The 17,482-nt window shown below is 45.6% G+C and overlaps 1 protein-coding gene across 1 annotated transcript; it reads right to left on the bottom strand.

The window, feature by feature from the left end:
* Positions 1-1,680: 1,680 nt before the first annotated feature.
* On the bottom strand, positions 1,681-4,926 carry LOC109483089 (hairy/enhancer-of-split related with YRPW motif protein 1-like). Its single transcript, XM_019786077.1, has 5 exons — positions 4,613-4,926; positions 4,404-4,452; positions 4,187-4,270; positions 3,796-3,868; positions 1,681-2,774 (listed from the first exon to the last, which is right to left on the bottom strand). Exons 1-5 carry the CDS (start codon positions 4,834-4,836, stop codon positions 2,206-2,208), a joined length of 999 nt encoding a protein of 332 aa, XP_019641636.1. The 5' UTR covers positions 4,837-4,926; the 3' UTR covers positions 1,681-2,205.
* Positions 4,927-17,482: the final 12,556 nt, after the last annotated feature.

Below are 17,482 nucleotides of genomic sequence, written 5' to 3'. Positions count from 1 at the left end.
CAGTTCGCCGCCCCACGTGGGGCGGCGAACTGTTCTCTCAACGGCCAAACTCCCCTGGCATGCTTATCTCTCTATTTTGGCCGATTTCTACTCTTTCCAGCCGCCTCCTCAAGCCTGGTAGAGGCTACCGACGAGGGTCTGCGGCCTCCATCATCCGATTCCTTTTGTCGACGAAGGAATATTATTACATAATATTGATGATAACTGTTGACTACTACATGGTCACAGTCTTTTGGTAAATGACCCAGCCAATTCCTACCGCTATTTACTGACTCTATACAAGGACGTCGTTTTTCTCCTTGCTATATATGAGATTGGTAGGGACTGAGCCCGCAGTGACAGTCGAGCCCACACAAGCAGATATCGGACATTCCTGTCCGGATCTAGAGCCTGTCGAGACACAAGCCTGCAGTCCAGACCCTGTATGCCCGACTCCCCAAGTTAGCCCTCCACATTGCTAAAACAGCCTCGATGCTAGACCAATAGCCTAATATAACTGTAGCCTAGTGTAGGGGGCTGCTATATATTTCCTTGGGGGCATGTAGGCCCTGGTGCCGAGGAGCTGGCCTGTGTAAGCCCTGGAAATAGTCTGACACCCAGGCTCCCCGGATAACGGTAGCCGACAACATCGGCATGTCAAATAGCCGCACAAGGGGCCCGAAAGATAGGCTATCAGTCATCGCGCGTTGTGCCTGGGCGACATTCCGACCGCCGGGCGGCCGGGTGGACCGCCGTCCCTGTCGTGCGGCGCGGGCGCCCGGGCTTTGGCCTGCGGCCTGCTCTAACAAGCGACACGGTGTGCCCCGATTAGCCACGCCGGCTTTACGGCGGATAAAGGAGGATCTCCGTGTGTCTCCGCTGTATTTTGAGGACGTTATCAGATCGATTATTGCCAGTAATCTGTTTGCACGCGCCTCGGAGACCCCGAGGATCCCGCCACGACTACCGACGCAGTATAACGCGGTCGTGCCACCCGCTTGCACATGTATTTTTAAAAAAGTGTATAGCTGGCATTGTGTTCTCGAGATCACTGTAGATATATATATGACTTATGGCTTGTTTTTGTACGTCTTTCATGTGGTATTACTTTTTTCTGGACGCCTCGTCACATGAGAATAAGTCTTACTCAACAAATCCCCAAATCCCTCGGCCATACGTTGTTCCCGATTTGGTGGTGACACTTGGTCTGTCGTCAGCTAGTCTAACCCCTGAGATTCGATCAGACAAGGGCTTTTGGTCGTGCATACTTCAGATGCATGTTCTGTACGGAGGTCAAACCTCTATCTATGGCCAATACTTCAGGCTAAGGACGTTCAGTGACTGGGTTACATCTATCTGTCGTATGCTTGAAGTATTGCTGAATGCCTAAAATTGACCATTTGATGGTCAGTCACTTGCAGAGGCACAGTCTGACTTTGCGTTCACCCCCTCTCTCTAGTATCTATTTAACCGTATAGATCTAATTTAGAAGTCTCCAGGTTGAATGGTCTTCCAAGCGAACCTTTGTTACTATTACTACAATGTATCAGCGCATATGGAACTGGCAAAGACGTGTATTTCACTATTTGGGAGGACAGTCCCAGCAGTTTTATATACAAGCCCTACCCCACCCAATTGTACGATTGTAGTCTAGTACCGAGTTAGTACAACGGGAACAGAAGAAATGAGACGAGACATTTGCATGATTCAAAGTTTGTGACATTATATTCACACGGATTCCTGTTCTCTCAGTCATATACAATTTTACAACAGGGCAAAATAAAATTTCTTTACTTCTGATAGAAAAATACAAAAGAACCACAAAACACAAAACGTTACACTCAGACGAAGGAACAAGCGATTTGTCCAATGGTAAATGTGGTTACAAAATTGTCAAAGTTTGATTGCAGAAGCTGGCACATGATTGGCTACTACACTGATTGATACACAGGATTTGGAAACATGATTGGTTCTTAAAGCAATTAAATTCACGTGGCTATAACCTTCATATCAAAGGGTAAACTTAACGATGATGCACAAAGCATTTCGCTAAAACGTCTGGACACACAAGACCTGCTTGTCGAATGGTCTATGGCCGGACGAAAAATACAAGTAGACGCTAGCTACTACATTCAATTATTTCACATTTGGTCTGTTAGTCAGTAGTAATATTTCCAATATTTACAGTCAGTCTATTATTGACAAGTCCAGCAGAGTTCGTTGTGTTCAGTAGGCGTTGACTTCGGATCCCCACGGCCTGTAGGGTTTGGTGATGATCTGTGATTGCGTGGTGCTGGTGGCTCCGTAGCCGGTAGGAGAGAGATGGAGAGTGTTGAAGGTGACGGGAAACTGCGTGGACGAGATGAGAGTTGGAGAGATCTGTGCCGTGGATGATGCTGGAACGGACGCGGCCACGGGTAGATGCGCGGAGGTCTTGAGATAGGTGTTCGGAGTGGAGCAGGCGATGGCGGCGGGCTGGCGTGGAGGGTCGTGGAGCGTGGTGGCGTGGAGGAGCCCCTGGGCGTCCGGCGCCGCCTGGACCGACGCGAACTGCGGGTGCGGCGCCGAGACGCCGTTGACGTTCCACGGGGACGTGTGGCGCATGCCCGCCGCCGCCACAACTTGAGCCTCCCGCTGGGCCGCGATGCACTGGAGGTGGTTCATCAGGCGGATACGTAGGGGGTCTTGGATGTCGAGACCCTCTATTGTCACCATGTATCTGGCCACCTCGTTGGCGCACTCCCTGAACCCGATCCCCCGGTAGTCGATGAAGTGATCGTCGTAGGCATGGTAACCTGTAATACACAGGGGAAAACTTGGTTAGAGACCCTGCCAAAATGATACCAATTGTCTGTAACTAATTCTCCTCATTGTATATATCGTAACTCAAGTTTGGACCTAACCAACACAAGATGACTTGAAAGGAAGGATGGTGGGCAAATTCCACAACACCGTATCTTTAGAGCCAAATAAATCGAAAGCAATATCTACGGCGATAACAGACTTCTAATAAACGAGTGGTTTTCCTCATGAAGAGTGCATATCCGTACAATAAACTGCCGTACAGCATAGAGACCAGGCATGGGGAGTCCTTTTTCTAAGGCTAACAAAAGAAAGACCCAAGGCAAGAGACGACCAATTTTCCAACGTGTTAGTACAGCCACAAACGTCTGCAACCGATCATCAAAAACTGAATTTTTTCATAGAATCTTCCTGCTTCAAAGGATTGAGATTGACTATAGTTCTGTTGTTACTATATTAACTAAATCTGTGCAAAAACAATTTTCCATTCTCAGTTATCATTTCCTGAGAGATACCTTCTGCCCGACAGAACCACTTATTTTCCTATAAAAATCGCCGTCAGCAAAATTTAAATTTAAGAAACCTTTCAACTTTTAGCACCCATGTCGAGCTAATCCACGGTAGTCTCGAGTATTGTGTATTCAAGTCTTCCGCTTTTGAATTGTGAGAGAAAAGCCCTTGACGGACGTCAGAGGTTCGATAGCCGAGTGAAAAGCCGCCTAAGAATACTACAGGCACCCGCGGTCCTTTCTGCGGCCTGAAAGGGTTTTACCGAAATCTCAACAGTCGCCACAATGCCGGCGGGCGTACCCTTACACGGCCCGGCCTTTAGGACACAACCCGGCCACTTAACGTAAGAAAATAGAGGCCGCTATCCCACGGTATCGCTTACACGAGTCTGCTTGTCTTGACAAACATGCATTACGCTTTAGCCCTCAACCAATACCGCTATATCCGAGCAGTCTCTAAAACTTAAACTGTTCTTATGAAGACAAAAGAGTGAGCGATCTTTACCTTTCGCGGCCAGCATTTTCAGGTAGTCCACCGTCATTTGCAGGATTTCCGCTTTCTCCAACTTGGCTGACCCCTGGAGGATAAAAACAAGCACGGAACGTTGGTCGGGGTGAAGCCACACAAAGGGCAAGGCAGGTGTCATACCGGGATTTACCCTCTAGCAAAACGATTTGACGACATCGTGACAACAACAATGGTGCCAGCCAGACAACAAGTGTGGTGTGACGGAGACACAACACAAGTAAAGCCGCCGGATTCTTGCGGCACAATCGTTAAAACAGAAACGGAAGTGGGCAAGAAATTCAAGACCGTGAGAACAGACTGCACTAGTGAGATGGCAGAGTCGTACCGCTGTAGAAATGGTACAATAATAATAGTAATACCACCGTACCTGCTTCTCGAATGCGGTCGGGACGAGTCGTCGGAGTTCGGCGAGACAATTGTTGATACGGTCGCGGCGCCTCTTCTCGATAATCTGCGGCGATAACGGATTAGCGCGGTTAGAATACATACACACCGATTGTTACCCTTACAATAAACATCAGCAGAAGAAATCAGTAAATCATACGAAAAATGGTGGTAGAAATAATCATATGTGGTGCACTTACCCCTCGTCGCTTCTTTCTTGAACTCATTTGGCAGCTTTGGCTGGGAGACCTGTAGAGGGAACAACAGATTGACACGCGTTAGACAAGCGGCACTAAATATCTCTAACCCCTCAACGTCCCAACGGCACGTGTCGATCACAACCAACGCCAAAATATTACAGAAAAAAAAATCAGAAAAATGTTCAGTAAACTGCTGGAGATAAACTTACCCCTTAGCTTCTTCGAAAACGCTGTCGTCTTCACTCTCAATGCTGTCGGAAAAGCTTCGCTTCATGTTGGGAGTGGTGTGTGTGGGTTTGGTACTTGGCGCGGAACGATTGGCAGACACGTCCTCACTCCTCTGAGTCTGAACTCGAAATGCCGCTCCGTTCCCACGGTTGGGCTCAATAAAAAAATTTCGAGTGTGTGAAATCCACCCCTCCCCAGCGGGCATGGCCGGGTGATTGACAGGCGATCAGCTGTTCAACATGCCCCGGCGGTGCGATGCTGGCTTCTGATTGGTTGCGGTGATCCCAGCTGATCGCTCGCGGCGGTGCGACGCGCGACTTGCACACGCGGGCCGTGGGAACGCTCCGGGCCGCCCGCGCGGGCCAATCAGCGCCCGTCCCGAGTTTCTGCGGGTTGACAGGCCTTTCTCGCTTCGCTGAACAGTTCACTAAATATACCGTGTGAACCGAGTTTCTTCAGTTTTAGCCCGCAGTTTCTCCGCGAAAATCCCGAAAATTCAGGTCAGAGGCGCGAGTTTCGGTTGGTCGTGGCGTTGCCGTGGTAACCGACGGGTTTCTTGCGGCGGAATATTTTTGTACCGCGGCTATTTTGGATTTATTGTCAAGAATGCACGGAATCGAAGACAAATGTTGTCTTTACAGCCACTCCGCGGCTGTTTGTTACCCGTCGCCACGATACAACGACGGGCCGAGTCACCAGAAACTCGACGCGTCCAAATCTAACAGAATCTTCACGACTCTTCGCGAAAAACTCGCACTTTTTCTACCCATAGGAACCTTTCCCACGGTCCAACCACTGTTTATTTATTTTTAGCTTTCAGATGCAAAGAGCACACGTGATCAAATTAAGTCTAATTAGTAACAGCCGGCCGTTGACAGGAGTTATCAAGCCGTCGGTGCTCCATGTCTGCAGGGCACGACGGCAGGGCGGCTCTGGGGCTTGCCAAATGCCTGGAAAGCACGCACCGCACGCACCCGTATCCAACACCTTTCACTCAAAATCCCACCAGACCCCTCTTGCCACCATCCCTAGCCTCCACCAGGCTTCGGGGAGCGGCTGGAAAGAGTAGAAACTGGCCAAAAAGACAGATAACATACCAGGAGAGTTGGTCCGCGCCTAGACTCAGAGAACGGCAAACTGTTCTCTTGGTGCGGACTAACTCCCCTGGCATGTTATCTGTCTACTAGTATATGGAAAATTTCTACTACTTGTATTTCCAGCCGCCTCCCGAAGCCTGGTAGAGACAACACCCACCCCTACCTAACGCTTATGTCAACCGTTCCTAACACCGCGCCTCGCCGGTGTAAGTTTTTCCCATGCTTAAAAATTCACAGATTACCCAGCCGAACAATAGGAGGCGTGGAGCCACAATGGGAAGTCATTGTTTGGGGTGGAGCGTTGAGCGTCTACGCTTCGTGGCTTCCTTTCAGTTGTGGAACTTGTAATTGTCTCCTCATAATTGATAGTAAGAGGACGCGCCCGATAAATGAATGCTGCCTTTCACAGTGAGGGAGAGGGAAAGGGAATGTTGGTTCGCGGGTCGGAAAGTTTATTTAACGCAACAGTCCGCGGGTTGTGCATGCGTTGCAACGTAAACACCCGCCTCCTGTCCCCAGACCGTCCATCAAACGCGCTCTACCCCCACGGGGGCGATCGGACGGCCGGGAAACATTCCTCCGCTGAAGCCCTACACCGTCCCCCGGGGAGGTGTGAGACACTTTACGGAGAGACAGCGGGGTTTATTATCTTTAGAGAGGTGTCAGGTCCAACAGATGGGATGAATAGGACTAGGCTTCGCGCCGGCATGGGAAAAGATGGCCAACAATAGGGTGATGGGTTTACAACTCTGCTAATCACCCGGTACTCTATCAGCAAGCTTTATTATGTAGTCAATTATGTTGTTCCGCGACCGACCTTCTTAGCGCGTTAGAGAAGCCTCGTTTACTGCCAACAGTTGAAAGGTTGCCGACGTAGAAAAGGCCACACGAAACATCTCGAGACGTCAAAACACGACGTCTGCGATGCTTCATACGGGAAGCTTGTCTGTCAATGGTTATTTTGTGGCATGTTGTATTAATTAGAAGGATTATGCTGTACATGTACATGTATTGCTCGGACACAGCGAGCGCCAAGTATTTTATCAAACTTCTTGGTACACAAAAATACGCTGGCACTAGATAATAAAACAACTTCTTCGGGATCGGTAATACTGTAGAAAAAAGTTGACTAAAATCGATCGCGAACACAGAAATAGGAAAATTGCTACCGGCACTCTTTAGATGATGCAGTCTGAACCTTGGATTAAAAGATCAACTACGACGACGATGAGACCAAAATGATCTGTAAAAAAAAGGATCCCGACCTAAAAAGTAAACTTTCCGAAATCGCACTATTAAAATTACTTCATTCTGATAATATTTATCACAATGCCGATCAAATCCTTCTAATTTTCCTGATTTTTCCTGACCGTTTATCGCCTGCCCGCCTAACGGGCGTACGTAATTGAAATGTCATGGCGGCCGGGGTTGTCGCCTTGCCCCGCGCCGCTCCCGGCGTTCCCCCGAACGTCGGTCGGGGCTGGTCGGCCGCCGGTCGGCAATTAGGAATGTCTGATCCCCGGGGGGTGTTAGCCAATCAGCGGGCCGGGCCGGGTATCGGCGGTGACAGCGCAGGTATTTTCCCACAGCCTCAGCGGCCGCCTGTAATCGTATCGCCGTGCGACCGACGTGCGCTCGGGCAGACGCGCTCTTCCCACCGGTGCGTTCCCTCCCTCTGGGGGGCAGCCAACCGTCCCTTACCACTTTCCCGCGTATTTGTACAACCTCTCCAAACCTCAATACGCTACCAAACAACCTGTTGTAAACTTTCCAACAACCTTTTCAACAAAAACGGTGGTTTTTAGAAAGTTGTAAAACCGCCAAATCGACGCGTGTCGTGATCTATGGTGAGCCGGTACAAGATTTTGGGAGAAGATTATCGGCGAGGCGCTAATGCGCACCAGAAACCGGAGAGGCTGGGAGATAGCGCGGAAGAATGTTGTTTTCAAAGTGCCAAAGTGATTCCGTATGTTGGATCACACAGACGGCACCTCGCGGCGTGCCTGACAACTTGTCTTTCGGCAGATGACGCGCGAAAAGTTAAAGAAGTCTCCACCAGCCTCCTTAGGGTGCTGATTGTAGGCATCCCTCCATCTCTAGGGATGATGCAAAGTCTGGTATTGTGGCTGCTGAGGAAACTTGTAGAAACCGGTGGCTGACTAAAATATATAAATTAACTTTATTGCTCAGTAATCGTACATATTGATGAATGAAAAAAATGAATGAAAGGAATCGCAGGTTATAGTGATAAAGCAATTCTAATGTCTAATATCTACAGTGATACACTAGTATATTATAAGAGTGGCTATTTGGCCAATAGTCTCATCAACATCGGTGGTATATCAACAGTCTATAACATGTTCTAGTAGTAATACTTTTGAACAACTGATGGGGGCAATAATTAGAATACGAATTTGTTAACCCGCAAAGGAGTCTGCTAAAGACTACACAAGTGCAGACGGACGTGGCCAAGTCTTTAGAGACGTCGCGTTGTTGTTTTGTCGCGTGTTTGCGGGTCGCCTTGGCGCATTGTGCGCGAGTGGCATACGAGAAAGGTGCTAAATAGATTAGAGTGCGTGCGCGTGCCGGCATGTCACTACAGTTGCCGCTGGTGTGATTTACCCAACCTGGCGGGTGTCAGCCCCCCGTAGGGCGGAGAACTCTGACCTCTACCCTCGTTTTTCACCCCCTCCCTTCTCCATCTTCAAACGACCCACGTGGGAACTACTGTTTAGTGTCGTCCGGTGGAGAGAAATACGGCGGGAAGTTTCGCCCAGCCTCGCGGTGAGAGAGGGAAACGAAAACACGTCTTGCTGCCACAGTAAACAATGATTAAAACCCCGCTGACGACCGCAGCTGCTTTCCCACACTCCCCTTCCCCGACACACACATACACACACACTCACACATGCCCTGATTCGCTTAGACAGACGGCGTTTGGCAATGACAAGGATTTGGCGCGAACACAAAGGCCTTCCTGTTATGAGAAGCGCGCTGTCAGGAGGACCAGTCCATTCAGGTGGCCGTCGCGGGGTTGAGTGGATGAAAGGCCCTGGGGTGTTCGGGTTCAGGAAGCTCGAGTCTCGGCGCATGCCGGAGCGGCGGTCCACAGGTGGGCAGTGTTTCGGCCCATAAAGACCCGAACCTCCGCCCGCTAGCATAACTGTGCGACGGTCTAACAAAGGAGGGAGGAGCCGCGGGCGCCCCGGACAAAGGATACCTGAAGGCTTTGACTGTCCGTCTTTATTTACGGACAAAAGCCCATTCTCCGGCGGACCATTATGTGTTTGGGTAGCGGGTATTGTTCGCAGTACTTTCCCATGGCTCGGCACAACGCTTGCCGTGTGCTCGCCATTCCCACCACTACTCCGTGACACGTAATTAACAGACATGTGCGCCTCTTGCCTACCGTAAACAAAACAAGCCAATTGAGGCGATTGCGGCGCTCGTGGGAACGGAGATTTTCTCACACGGTCCGCAGGCGCCTGGCAGCCCGATGATGGAGCACGAAGGCCAAGTTTGCTATTAAATCTCCCAGCAGATGGTTGGATGGCAAATCCTTACGTTAACTGGTTGCGCAATTTGTCTCATGTACACGTATTAACTACATTTCTTTTGATTCATTTTATTTCATGTATTTTTACCAGTAGCAAGGACATTCTATGTATAATGTCCTTGCCAGTAGATATACACCAACTTATGATACATCCCCACATAAGTATAGCTTATAAGGCTTCAGAATCTCCCAGTAGATGGTTGGATGGCAAATCCTTACGGTTGCTGGTTGCCCAGTCTCTGTGTATGTGTGAGAGAGATTTAATGTTGGGGTATGATAAGAAGACATGAAATTCGTAAATCAACATTTTATTCGCACTTAGGGCTAGGGCAACATTTATGGAGTGTGGGCCGGTATGTTACTTCGGAGAGAGGCAGTGGAAAGAGTAGAAACGCAGGGCCAAAAAGAGAACGGGAGCGGCAAACTGCATTTTTGAGCGGACCAACGTTAACTCCCCTGACATGTTATCTGTCTATTTGGCCTGACTTTTCTTTCCAGCACCTTCCCGAAGCCCGGTAGAGGTACTCTCCAAGCAGAGGTTGTGGGGGAATGATCGTTACATTTTTATATACTAGTATGGCCGGTTTTTTTTTGTCCTGACCCCCACCAACGGTGGCCACTGACCTTCTCTGGCTAATGGATACTGCCTGGCCAATTTGATACTGTCTTTTTGCCACCGAGAGGGGTCTGCTTGGAGATTACGGTAGAGGCTACTAATATAATAGTACTATGTAGAAATGAGCATCCAAAAAACGTTCCTAACATCTGCTTGAAGATAGAAAGCTCAAAATTGAGATAGGACGAGGTGTGAAGATCGTTCTAATAACAGCTGTCCATAAGGGGATGACACCCGTCAAATTCAGATTAGCACCCCGGAAACAATAGGACAGATATGTTATCTTTTAATTATTACAGTGGGCCCATATGCCACGGACGCGCTGGATGGGAGTATCTTTCACCCATGGGGGTTACATAAAACTCCCGATTTAACAAACACAATCAAAATAGCTGGCACGTTAAAACTCACAGAGGTGCAGGTGCATGTAATGCATATGCAGCATCTACAAGTTGTAAAAAAATCACAAAGCGATACATAAAAGTGCATGTCAGGCAACTTGTAGACTGCTACAGGTGTAATGACTGCATTGAATTTTGAACAGGTATATATTATTTTCTAAACACTCAGTCCTCGTATCTAAATTCTTGATCACTGACATGGCTGAGTAGGTACATAAAATTTCAAACGAAATGGCCCTATAATGACATAATGTAGCAAATGACGGCGGACGCATGCTACATGTACCTCAACTTGGCAACATACGTCCTTAAACAAACAAAAGAAATGATGTGTTATAATTGGCCCATATGTTACCGACGCCGTAGAGACGCTAATATTATACATGTCAAAACTTCATATGCAACACGTTGCAGTGTGATAATGAAAGTTCAACAGATGTGTTTCATTTCAAAAGTTATAGGTATGTCATCAACACCTGTGACTTTTCGCATGTTACAGCACAATTATTATTCACGTCATATATTACCAAGGAGCTTCAACAAGATATAACGACATTGGCATTACTATAATCATACATGGTTGGGAGGGAAAAACCGTACGGACACGTGCTATACTTAACATGACATTCAAACACAAAAGAGGAGATGCTTTATGATATAATTGTCATAGATAGCCTTATGCCAGGGATAATTTCAATATTATAATAGAATTCGTTCTAAATCTACAGGTTGCAGATTTACTTTTAGAGTATTTTTAAAGGCATGGACACGTTTGTTTTACATTGAAATAACATCCACCATATCTGTAACTTCAAAGTTTAAACTACACTGGAAATGGGGAATGCTAAATAGGATATCATCTAAGTCATATATATTTGTATTGTTATATCCAACATAAAAGAAATTAGTTAACCATAAACTATAGAGGGAAGCGTGCCATATCAAATAACATACGTCGACGTGAACAATAAAATTAAAGAGAACGTGGGTTATCGTCTGATTCATAGAAAACGCCCTTATGTCACAGACGCTTTTGATGTGGTACTATCGATGAACTGATCATACGCTATAATGGCAAAGTACAATAGAGGAAGAGGAAAGGTCTAGGCGCGCGTCTCTTTCAAAAAACGCTATAACCACAACCAGCAACGCGTTTAAATGTATGGATATCAAGAAGTAGCGCCGTCTACATTGAATCGGCCACTATATATATAAATAATAATGAATTTGTCTTAGCGTTAACGTTCGCTTTCAATATTAAAAAATAAACTTTCTTAGAACCCTTCAAATGATTTTGTCACACTGGATCTCGAATATAGTTCTTGGCCTAACTCATTTATACTAACTCTTGGTCTTTGGATTCATCTACGAATGTGTATTTATAATCATAGGTCAGCCAAACAGGATTAGGGAAAATATTAGAGAGCAAAGACGGCCAGAGTCAATACACCGTAATGAAAGAATGCTGTGCATTTGTATGCAATAGCATGGGATAGTCTATTGCTGCACTCAACCGTCATACCAACATGTAGTTTGAATGAACCGCGGTCAACAGCACCTTAGAAAGTTCACAAAGAAAGCATGTCGGACCTTACAACAGCAACAGCCTGGCTTACAACTGACTTGTATGGGTGGTATGCACGGCTTGTGGTTTAAAATGCACAGGTGTGTTTGTCACTTTCCCTCGAGTGTTGTTTCAATTTTCTATTCATGAAAAAGCAGTCTAGTCGTGGCAGAGATATCGTAGAAAACGTGTATGGTATGTTTGTTGCTCTTGTGGTCATTCTATACATATTTCTGCCAAGTTTCGTGTACATGTCTTGCTTCTAAACTAGATTCTGTTAGTTGCTTGGTGGGGTGGGGAGGGAGCTTTTCCGTTGTGAAATAGAAAGATCTAGAATTACTTTTATTACGAAAGAGAAGAGGGTTCAAATATTCTCTAATCGTAAACGTTGTCTTTGGCCGAGATTATGTAACGACGTAGTGTAAATAATTTCACCGTAGAGGTATTTTGATGGCTGCAAAGACAGTATTAAATTGGCCAGGCAGTATCCATTTTCCAGACAGTTACCATTTGCCACGCTGGCGTAAAAAAGATTCCAGTACATAAAAGAAAGCCCTGGGAAAAAAACTCAAACACGTCAAAAGTACGCCGAAGCCAAAACCTCTGCTTGGAGAGCACCCAACCCCTGAACATCTGCTTGGGTATTGCATGTGGTTGTCACATCAACTTACACCAAGAGACGACCGTAAAATCACTGCTAAAACAATCTACTGACTTTATCGCTCTCTAATATAAGAATAACAGAAGTCAGGACGTTATCAGGCCCCATGGAGGTGTGAAACATGGTTGTCTTGCTGTGAGTCTGTGGGGTACATATCTGCACTTTGTTTTTACACATGGGGGCAGGAATAAAGTTAATATAAACTTTATGATAAGGGCTGGCGTTAGCATATGCCAATGATGATCGTTTAGGCGCAGACCTATCAATCAAACATATAAAAAGTTTTATTACTCTCCTTACTAGCTCTACGACTGAGCTCTTTGGAGGGACTGTGGCAAGCTAAGAAAGGCTGTAACCATTGGCCACCAAATGGGTGAGTGGCTAATGGTTACCCTTTGGCCAATGCCTTGCCACCGTAGGATCTGCTTGGAGATTATTTTTACCAGGAAAACTATGCAAATGTTGCAACCAAAACTCGAGATCTGCTTGTAGATACCGAACGTTTGCTTGTAGATTTAATATACCGAATACCTAATCTCGGTGGCAAGACAGTATGGTCACTCTGGCCAATGGATACTGCCTTGCCACCATGATCTGCTTGGAGTTGGAGATTACCGAATTATTTACAGAACGGAACTGTCTAATCCGCCTCTTTTTATCTTGTAGCAGATCAAACCAAAATGATACTGCCAATTTGATACTGTCTTGTAAGTTGTAGCCACCGAAAGATCTGATTGTAGATTAGGACACTTGTTCAACCACAAAATGTTACAGCTTGTAGATTTACCAAATACCGGACGGAACTGCTTTAATCCGCCTCTTTTTATCTTGTAGCCGGTGCACGACACCAGACCAAAGGGCCGGGATCTCAGCACAAAAAGGTAAATCCCCGAGAAAACACCTGGTCACAGGTGAGACGGAAGGCAAGCATTGGCGGGGACACGCCGGGTGGTAAGAGCTAGTGTCAAGAAAGAGCTAATCTCCAAGCAGATCTTTCGGTAGCTGCGCATGCAAAGACAGTATCAATTTATTGACCAGGCTGTATCCATTTGCCAGACAGTTAGCATTTGCCTACTACCATTTGCCTTTAGTTAGGCTGTCGTAAAAAAATATAGATAAAGATAGCAGTACAAAAAAGATAGCCCGACAAAAGCGCCGAAAACACGCCACAAAAAAAGCAGAAACGTAAAGGTAGGCTGGCGTAAAAAAAGGTACTAGTGCAAAAAGTGGGCCCGATCAAAAGGACCTAAAAAGACACCAAAAATAAGCCGAAGCCTAAAGCTTGAAGGATATCGTCTTCGAAGAGTACACTCCGGTAATCTCCAAACAGATCCTATAGGGGCAAAAGACTATCAAATTGGCTAGGTAGTATCCATTGGCCAGAGAGGGTCCATGGGATTAAACTCCGGGAGGTAAGAGCTTGTGTCAAGAAAGGACGGCGTCTGGAGGGGGTATCACCCTCAAGAGTTTACTTAAATCCAATTCTAAAGAAAACAAATCAACAAAATCGTAGGCTTTATCGTAATGTGACACTTTGACAACTTTCCAATCGGGGTGGGTTTGAAAAAGTCTTAACTCTTTATTTCTTTTGTTTATTGAGTTCTGTTTGTTATTTTCCCGAACCTTTCCAAATTCAATTCTAACGAAAACAAATCAACAAAACGGTAGCTTCTGCGTAATGTGACACTTTGACAACTTTGTTTTCCAATTGACCAGTATTAGCTCTTTATTTCTTTTGTTTCTCTAGCTTTGTTTAGCTTTCTTTTCCTACTTTCTAAATTCAATTGTAACGAAAAAAAAACAAGATCGTAGGCGTTAGCGTAATCAAGGGCATGAAAGCTTCTTGGCGTAATCTTTATTTCGGTGTGAGTTTGCTGTAAGGTCTTAACTCTGTGCAAATGTATTTCGTTTGATTTTATTTTTCATTAATCTGAAACGTATTGAAACTGTACATAGATTACTTTATACCTTTCAGTTTTACATTTTATCCATTACTTGTTATGATTTGTTCAACTGCAATTAGTAACGAAAAAGTTTGAAACTTTGTCAGACTTAACCCATTCATGGTCTTCGACAGTAAACGCACCATTTTTATGACTACCTTACCACCTTCAGATTCGCATGGACACTTTTTCTTTTCTTTACTTGTTATGACTTGACCAACTGCAATTAGTAAGGGCTAAGTCTTAATTCTCAGTTCATACTTTCATGGCCTTTGACAGTAAACGCACCAATGGCCCAGTTTTATGAAAACGAATATTTTTCCGTGTAACTTCTTCGCTACCGTCACCATCTGTATGATTGTGTATAGCCGGCATAACCCTTCCTTCGGCATAACACACCAGCTTCGCAGGCACGCGTCGCGGCGGCAGCTAGCTATATCACACCGAACGACTTGTTACACTCAATCTTTGCACATTTAATTGCAGGAGGAATTTAAAGCTATTTATTGATGATGCACCAACTGTGCTTGGTGGCAACGAGTTATGAAAACAAAAATTTTCCGTGTAACATCTCCGCTAACGTTACCATCGGATAGTTTACCAAAGGTCGCGGGTTCGAGACCTCACACTGACACAACCGCTGGCCGCAGAACGTAAGTCAACAAACAAATTAACAGTTATTTATCCAGTCGGGGCCGCCTGGCTTTATTTGTACCGGCTCTTGACACCTTTTCCCGTGGCCCTCTAAGGAATCACTTTGTCCGGGTTAAGTATTCTTAAGTGCTTTTTCTTTCAGAAGAGGCTATCGTGGTTACGACCCCCACCAGAGCATAAGAAAGACACAGCGACCTCCTTGCGACGTTCTTAATGCCTCCCTTAAGAACCAACCGTCGACACTTTATTTGCTAACACCGAAGTAGGCGTCAAAACTTGCGGTGTAGCGCCCTGAATTTATCCGGGGCTGGTCAGTGGATACCCGGTCTGTTGTTTTTAACCCGGCCGCCGTTTTGTTTAGATCGCGGGTGGGGCTGAAGGTGATACCGGCGCTCACCACCTCTAATGGGATTCGGGGAAAGGCGAGAAGAAACTTGATGGGACGGAAAGTGAGTCGTGATTGATCGGAGGGGATCTTTGATATCAGCGGACAGGAAGACACGTGGGAAAATCCGCAAGAGTTTCATTCCTATTTACGAGATCCGCGCGTTTTAATGTCATGGTATCCACCTGTTGTACGCACCTATGGGGCCTTGGTATATAAAATGGAGAAGTCCTTTGATTTCTAACAGTATTTTGGAAGTGCGGTTGAATTCTACACAAATATAACTCCTAAACCTACTCCAAAAGGTACGAAAAGTTTAAAATTTGTTCTGCGATTTTTTTTCGAGATTGTGAAGACTGACGCGCGTTAGTTTTCTTGCAAAACTGGATCGGTAGGTTCTTCACGGCAGAGAAAAACGAATCGCATTGAACGAATCATAGTTGAAAGAATTAGTCATACGCTTATATATCACCCATGTTTAGAACGTTGTATATTGATCATGGGGATATGGAAAAGGGAACGAGCCAATAAATAGCTACCCTATGATACAAAACGAGCAACCGTTTTCTGTCAACGACATAGCATTTTTTTCTCACAGATACCACTATGCTATGGAATGATTGATACAACCTACCACATTAAAGGAATAACCAGACTTTGAAAATTCAGTTTTGCCGCCCTGAAATTTCATTAGATGCTATTCTGTAAGACATTCCGTTAACTTTGCACTAAGGCCAGCAGTCTACTACATAAAAATGCTGCGTGTAAAACGATCTGAACTGCATGTGCACAAAACAAACCGCTGCCACACACCTGGTCACAGATTAAAACTTGTGGTCATCTCACCAAGGTCGGGGGATAGATTGGATGGAATACGGGCCAAGGTATCCAATGGGCCCGGCTGTCAATTTGATGGTTTAAATCCCCGACAGGCCTCTGAGTTGGGTCCTTGGAAAGGCACTTTATACAGCTATTTCCTACCCAAGACTCTTGGGTAGGACATATAAAGCAGAGGTCCTGTGTTGGAGCAGAGGTTTTGGCATGTTTCATACGTTTTTATCGGTCTCTCTCACTTTCTTGTACTGGTATCTTTGTTTCGTGGCAAATGGTAATTCCAAAGCAAATGGATACGGCCTGACCAATTAGATACGGCCTGACCAATTTGCAGCCACAAAAAAAAAATCTGCTTGAAGGTTACTAGTAACCTGCATTTCAGGCAAATACGCCGAGCTACGCTCTTTCGTAAATGAGCATTTACTCGTATACTATAAACCACTAGTGAACCACTACTATTCTTGGGCCCTTGCTATAAACCACTAGTATAAAGCACTAGTATAAACCTTTACAACTATAGCCCTCTACTACTATAAACCACTACTATGAACATCTAACTCTATAAACCACTACTACAAATGTATAAACCACTAGTACAAACCACTACTATAAACCTTTACTACTATAAACCACGACAGTATATTGGACACGGTTCTATAGTAAAGTAAGTGACAAGTGAGGACAGACATGACGGATGAAGGACCTCAGTGTTCAGACCAAAAACATCAACACAAAACAAACACTGAATATCACAGCGAGGTCAGGACCAGGGCACACAATCACTGTCACGCAATATGAGAGCGCAAAGGCAGCAGCGTTGAAGCACAATTCGACATATACTAACTAATAATAATTCGACTAATGTCAACTACATGTTTGAAAGTTATTACAATCATATATATCAATCTACACAGCCGGAGTCACTGTACGATTTTTGGTTTCGGCCAATGTATTGCAGCGTAGAAGTATTCAGACGAAAAGTAGTATACTTTCTACTCTCATGCGATTTGCACATTCAACAAACATGGCCGGCCGTTGTCACTGTAATAGCTCCCGTAAGGGTATGTTTTCTTGCTATGGAGTAATTGTCGACATACTCCTACTTCAGTACGACATACTTTTTGTACGACATACTAATAC

This window comes from Branchiostoma belcheri, unplaced genomic scaffold (genome assembly GCF_001625305.1).
Source record: "Branchiostoma belcheri isolate BF01 breed outbred unplaced genomic scaffold, Haploidv18h27 scaffold62, whole genome shotgun sequence".
In the NCBI taxonomy this organism is placed as follows: Eukaryota; Metazoa; Chordata; class Leptocardii; order Amphioxiformes; family Branchiostomatidae; genus Branchiostoma; species Branchiostoma belcheri.
The sequence above is the reverse complement of the archived record's forward strand: the minus strand, read 5'-3'. Positions and strand labels throughout refer to the sequence as shown.

What these genes read in the sequence shown, in the direction of transcription:
- LOC109483089 (XM_019786077.1), bottom strand. Translation starts at nt 4,836, where the DNA reads ATGCCCGCTGGGGAGGGGTGGATTTCACACACTCGAAATTTTTTTATT. An exon ending in GTTTTCGAAGAAGCTAAGGG is followed by an intron (nt 4,453 to 4,612) that starts GTAAGTTTATCT and finishes TTCCCTCTACAG; the next exon opens with GTCTCCCAGCCAAAGCTGCC. An exon ending in GAAAATGCTGGCCGCGAAAG is followed by an intron (nt 2,775 to 3,795) that starts GTAAAGATCGCT and finishes TGTGTATTACAG; the next exon opens with GTTACCATGCCTACGACGAT.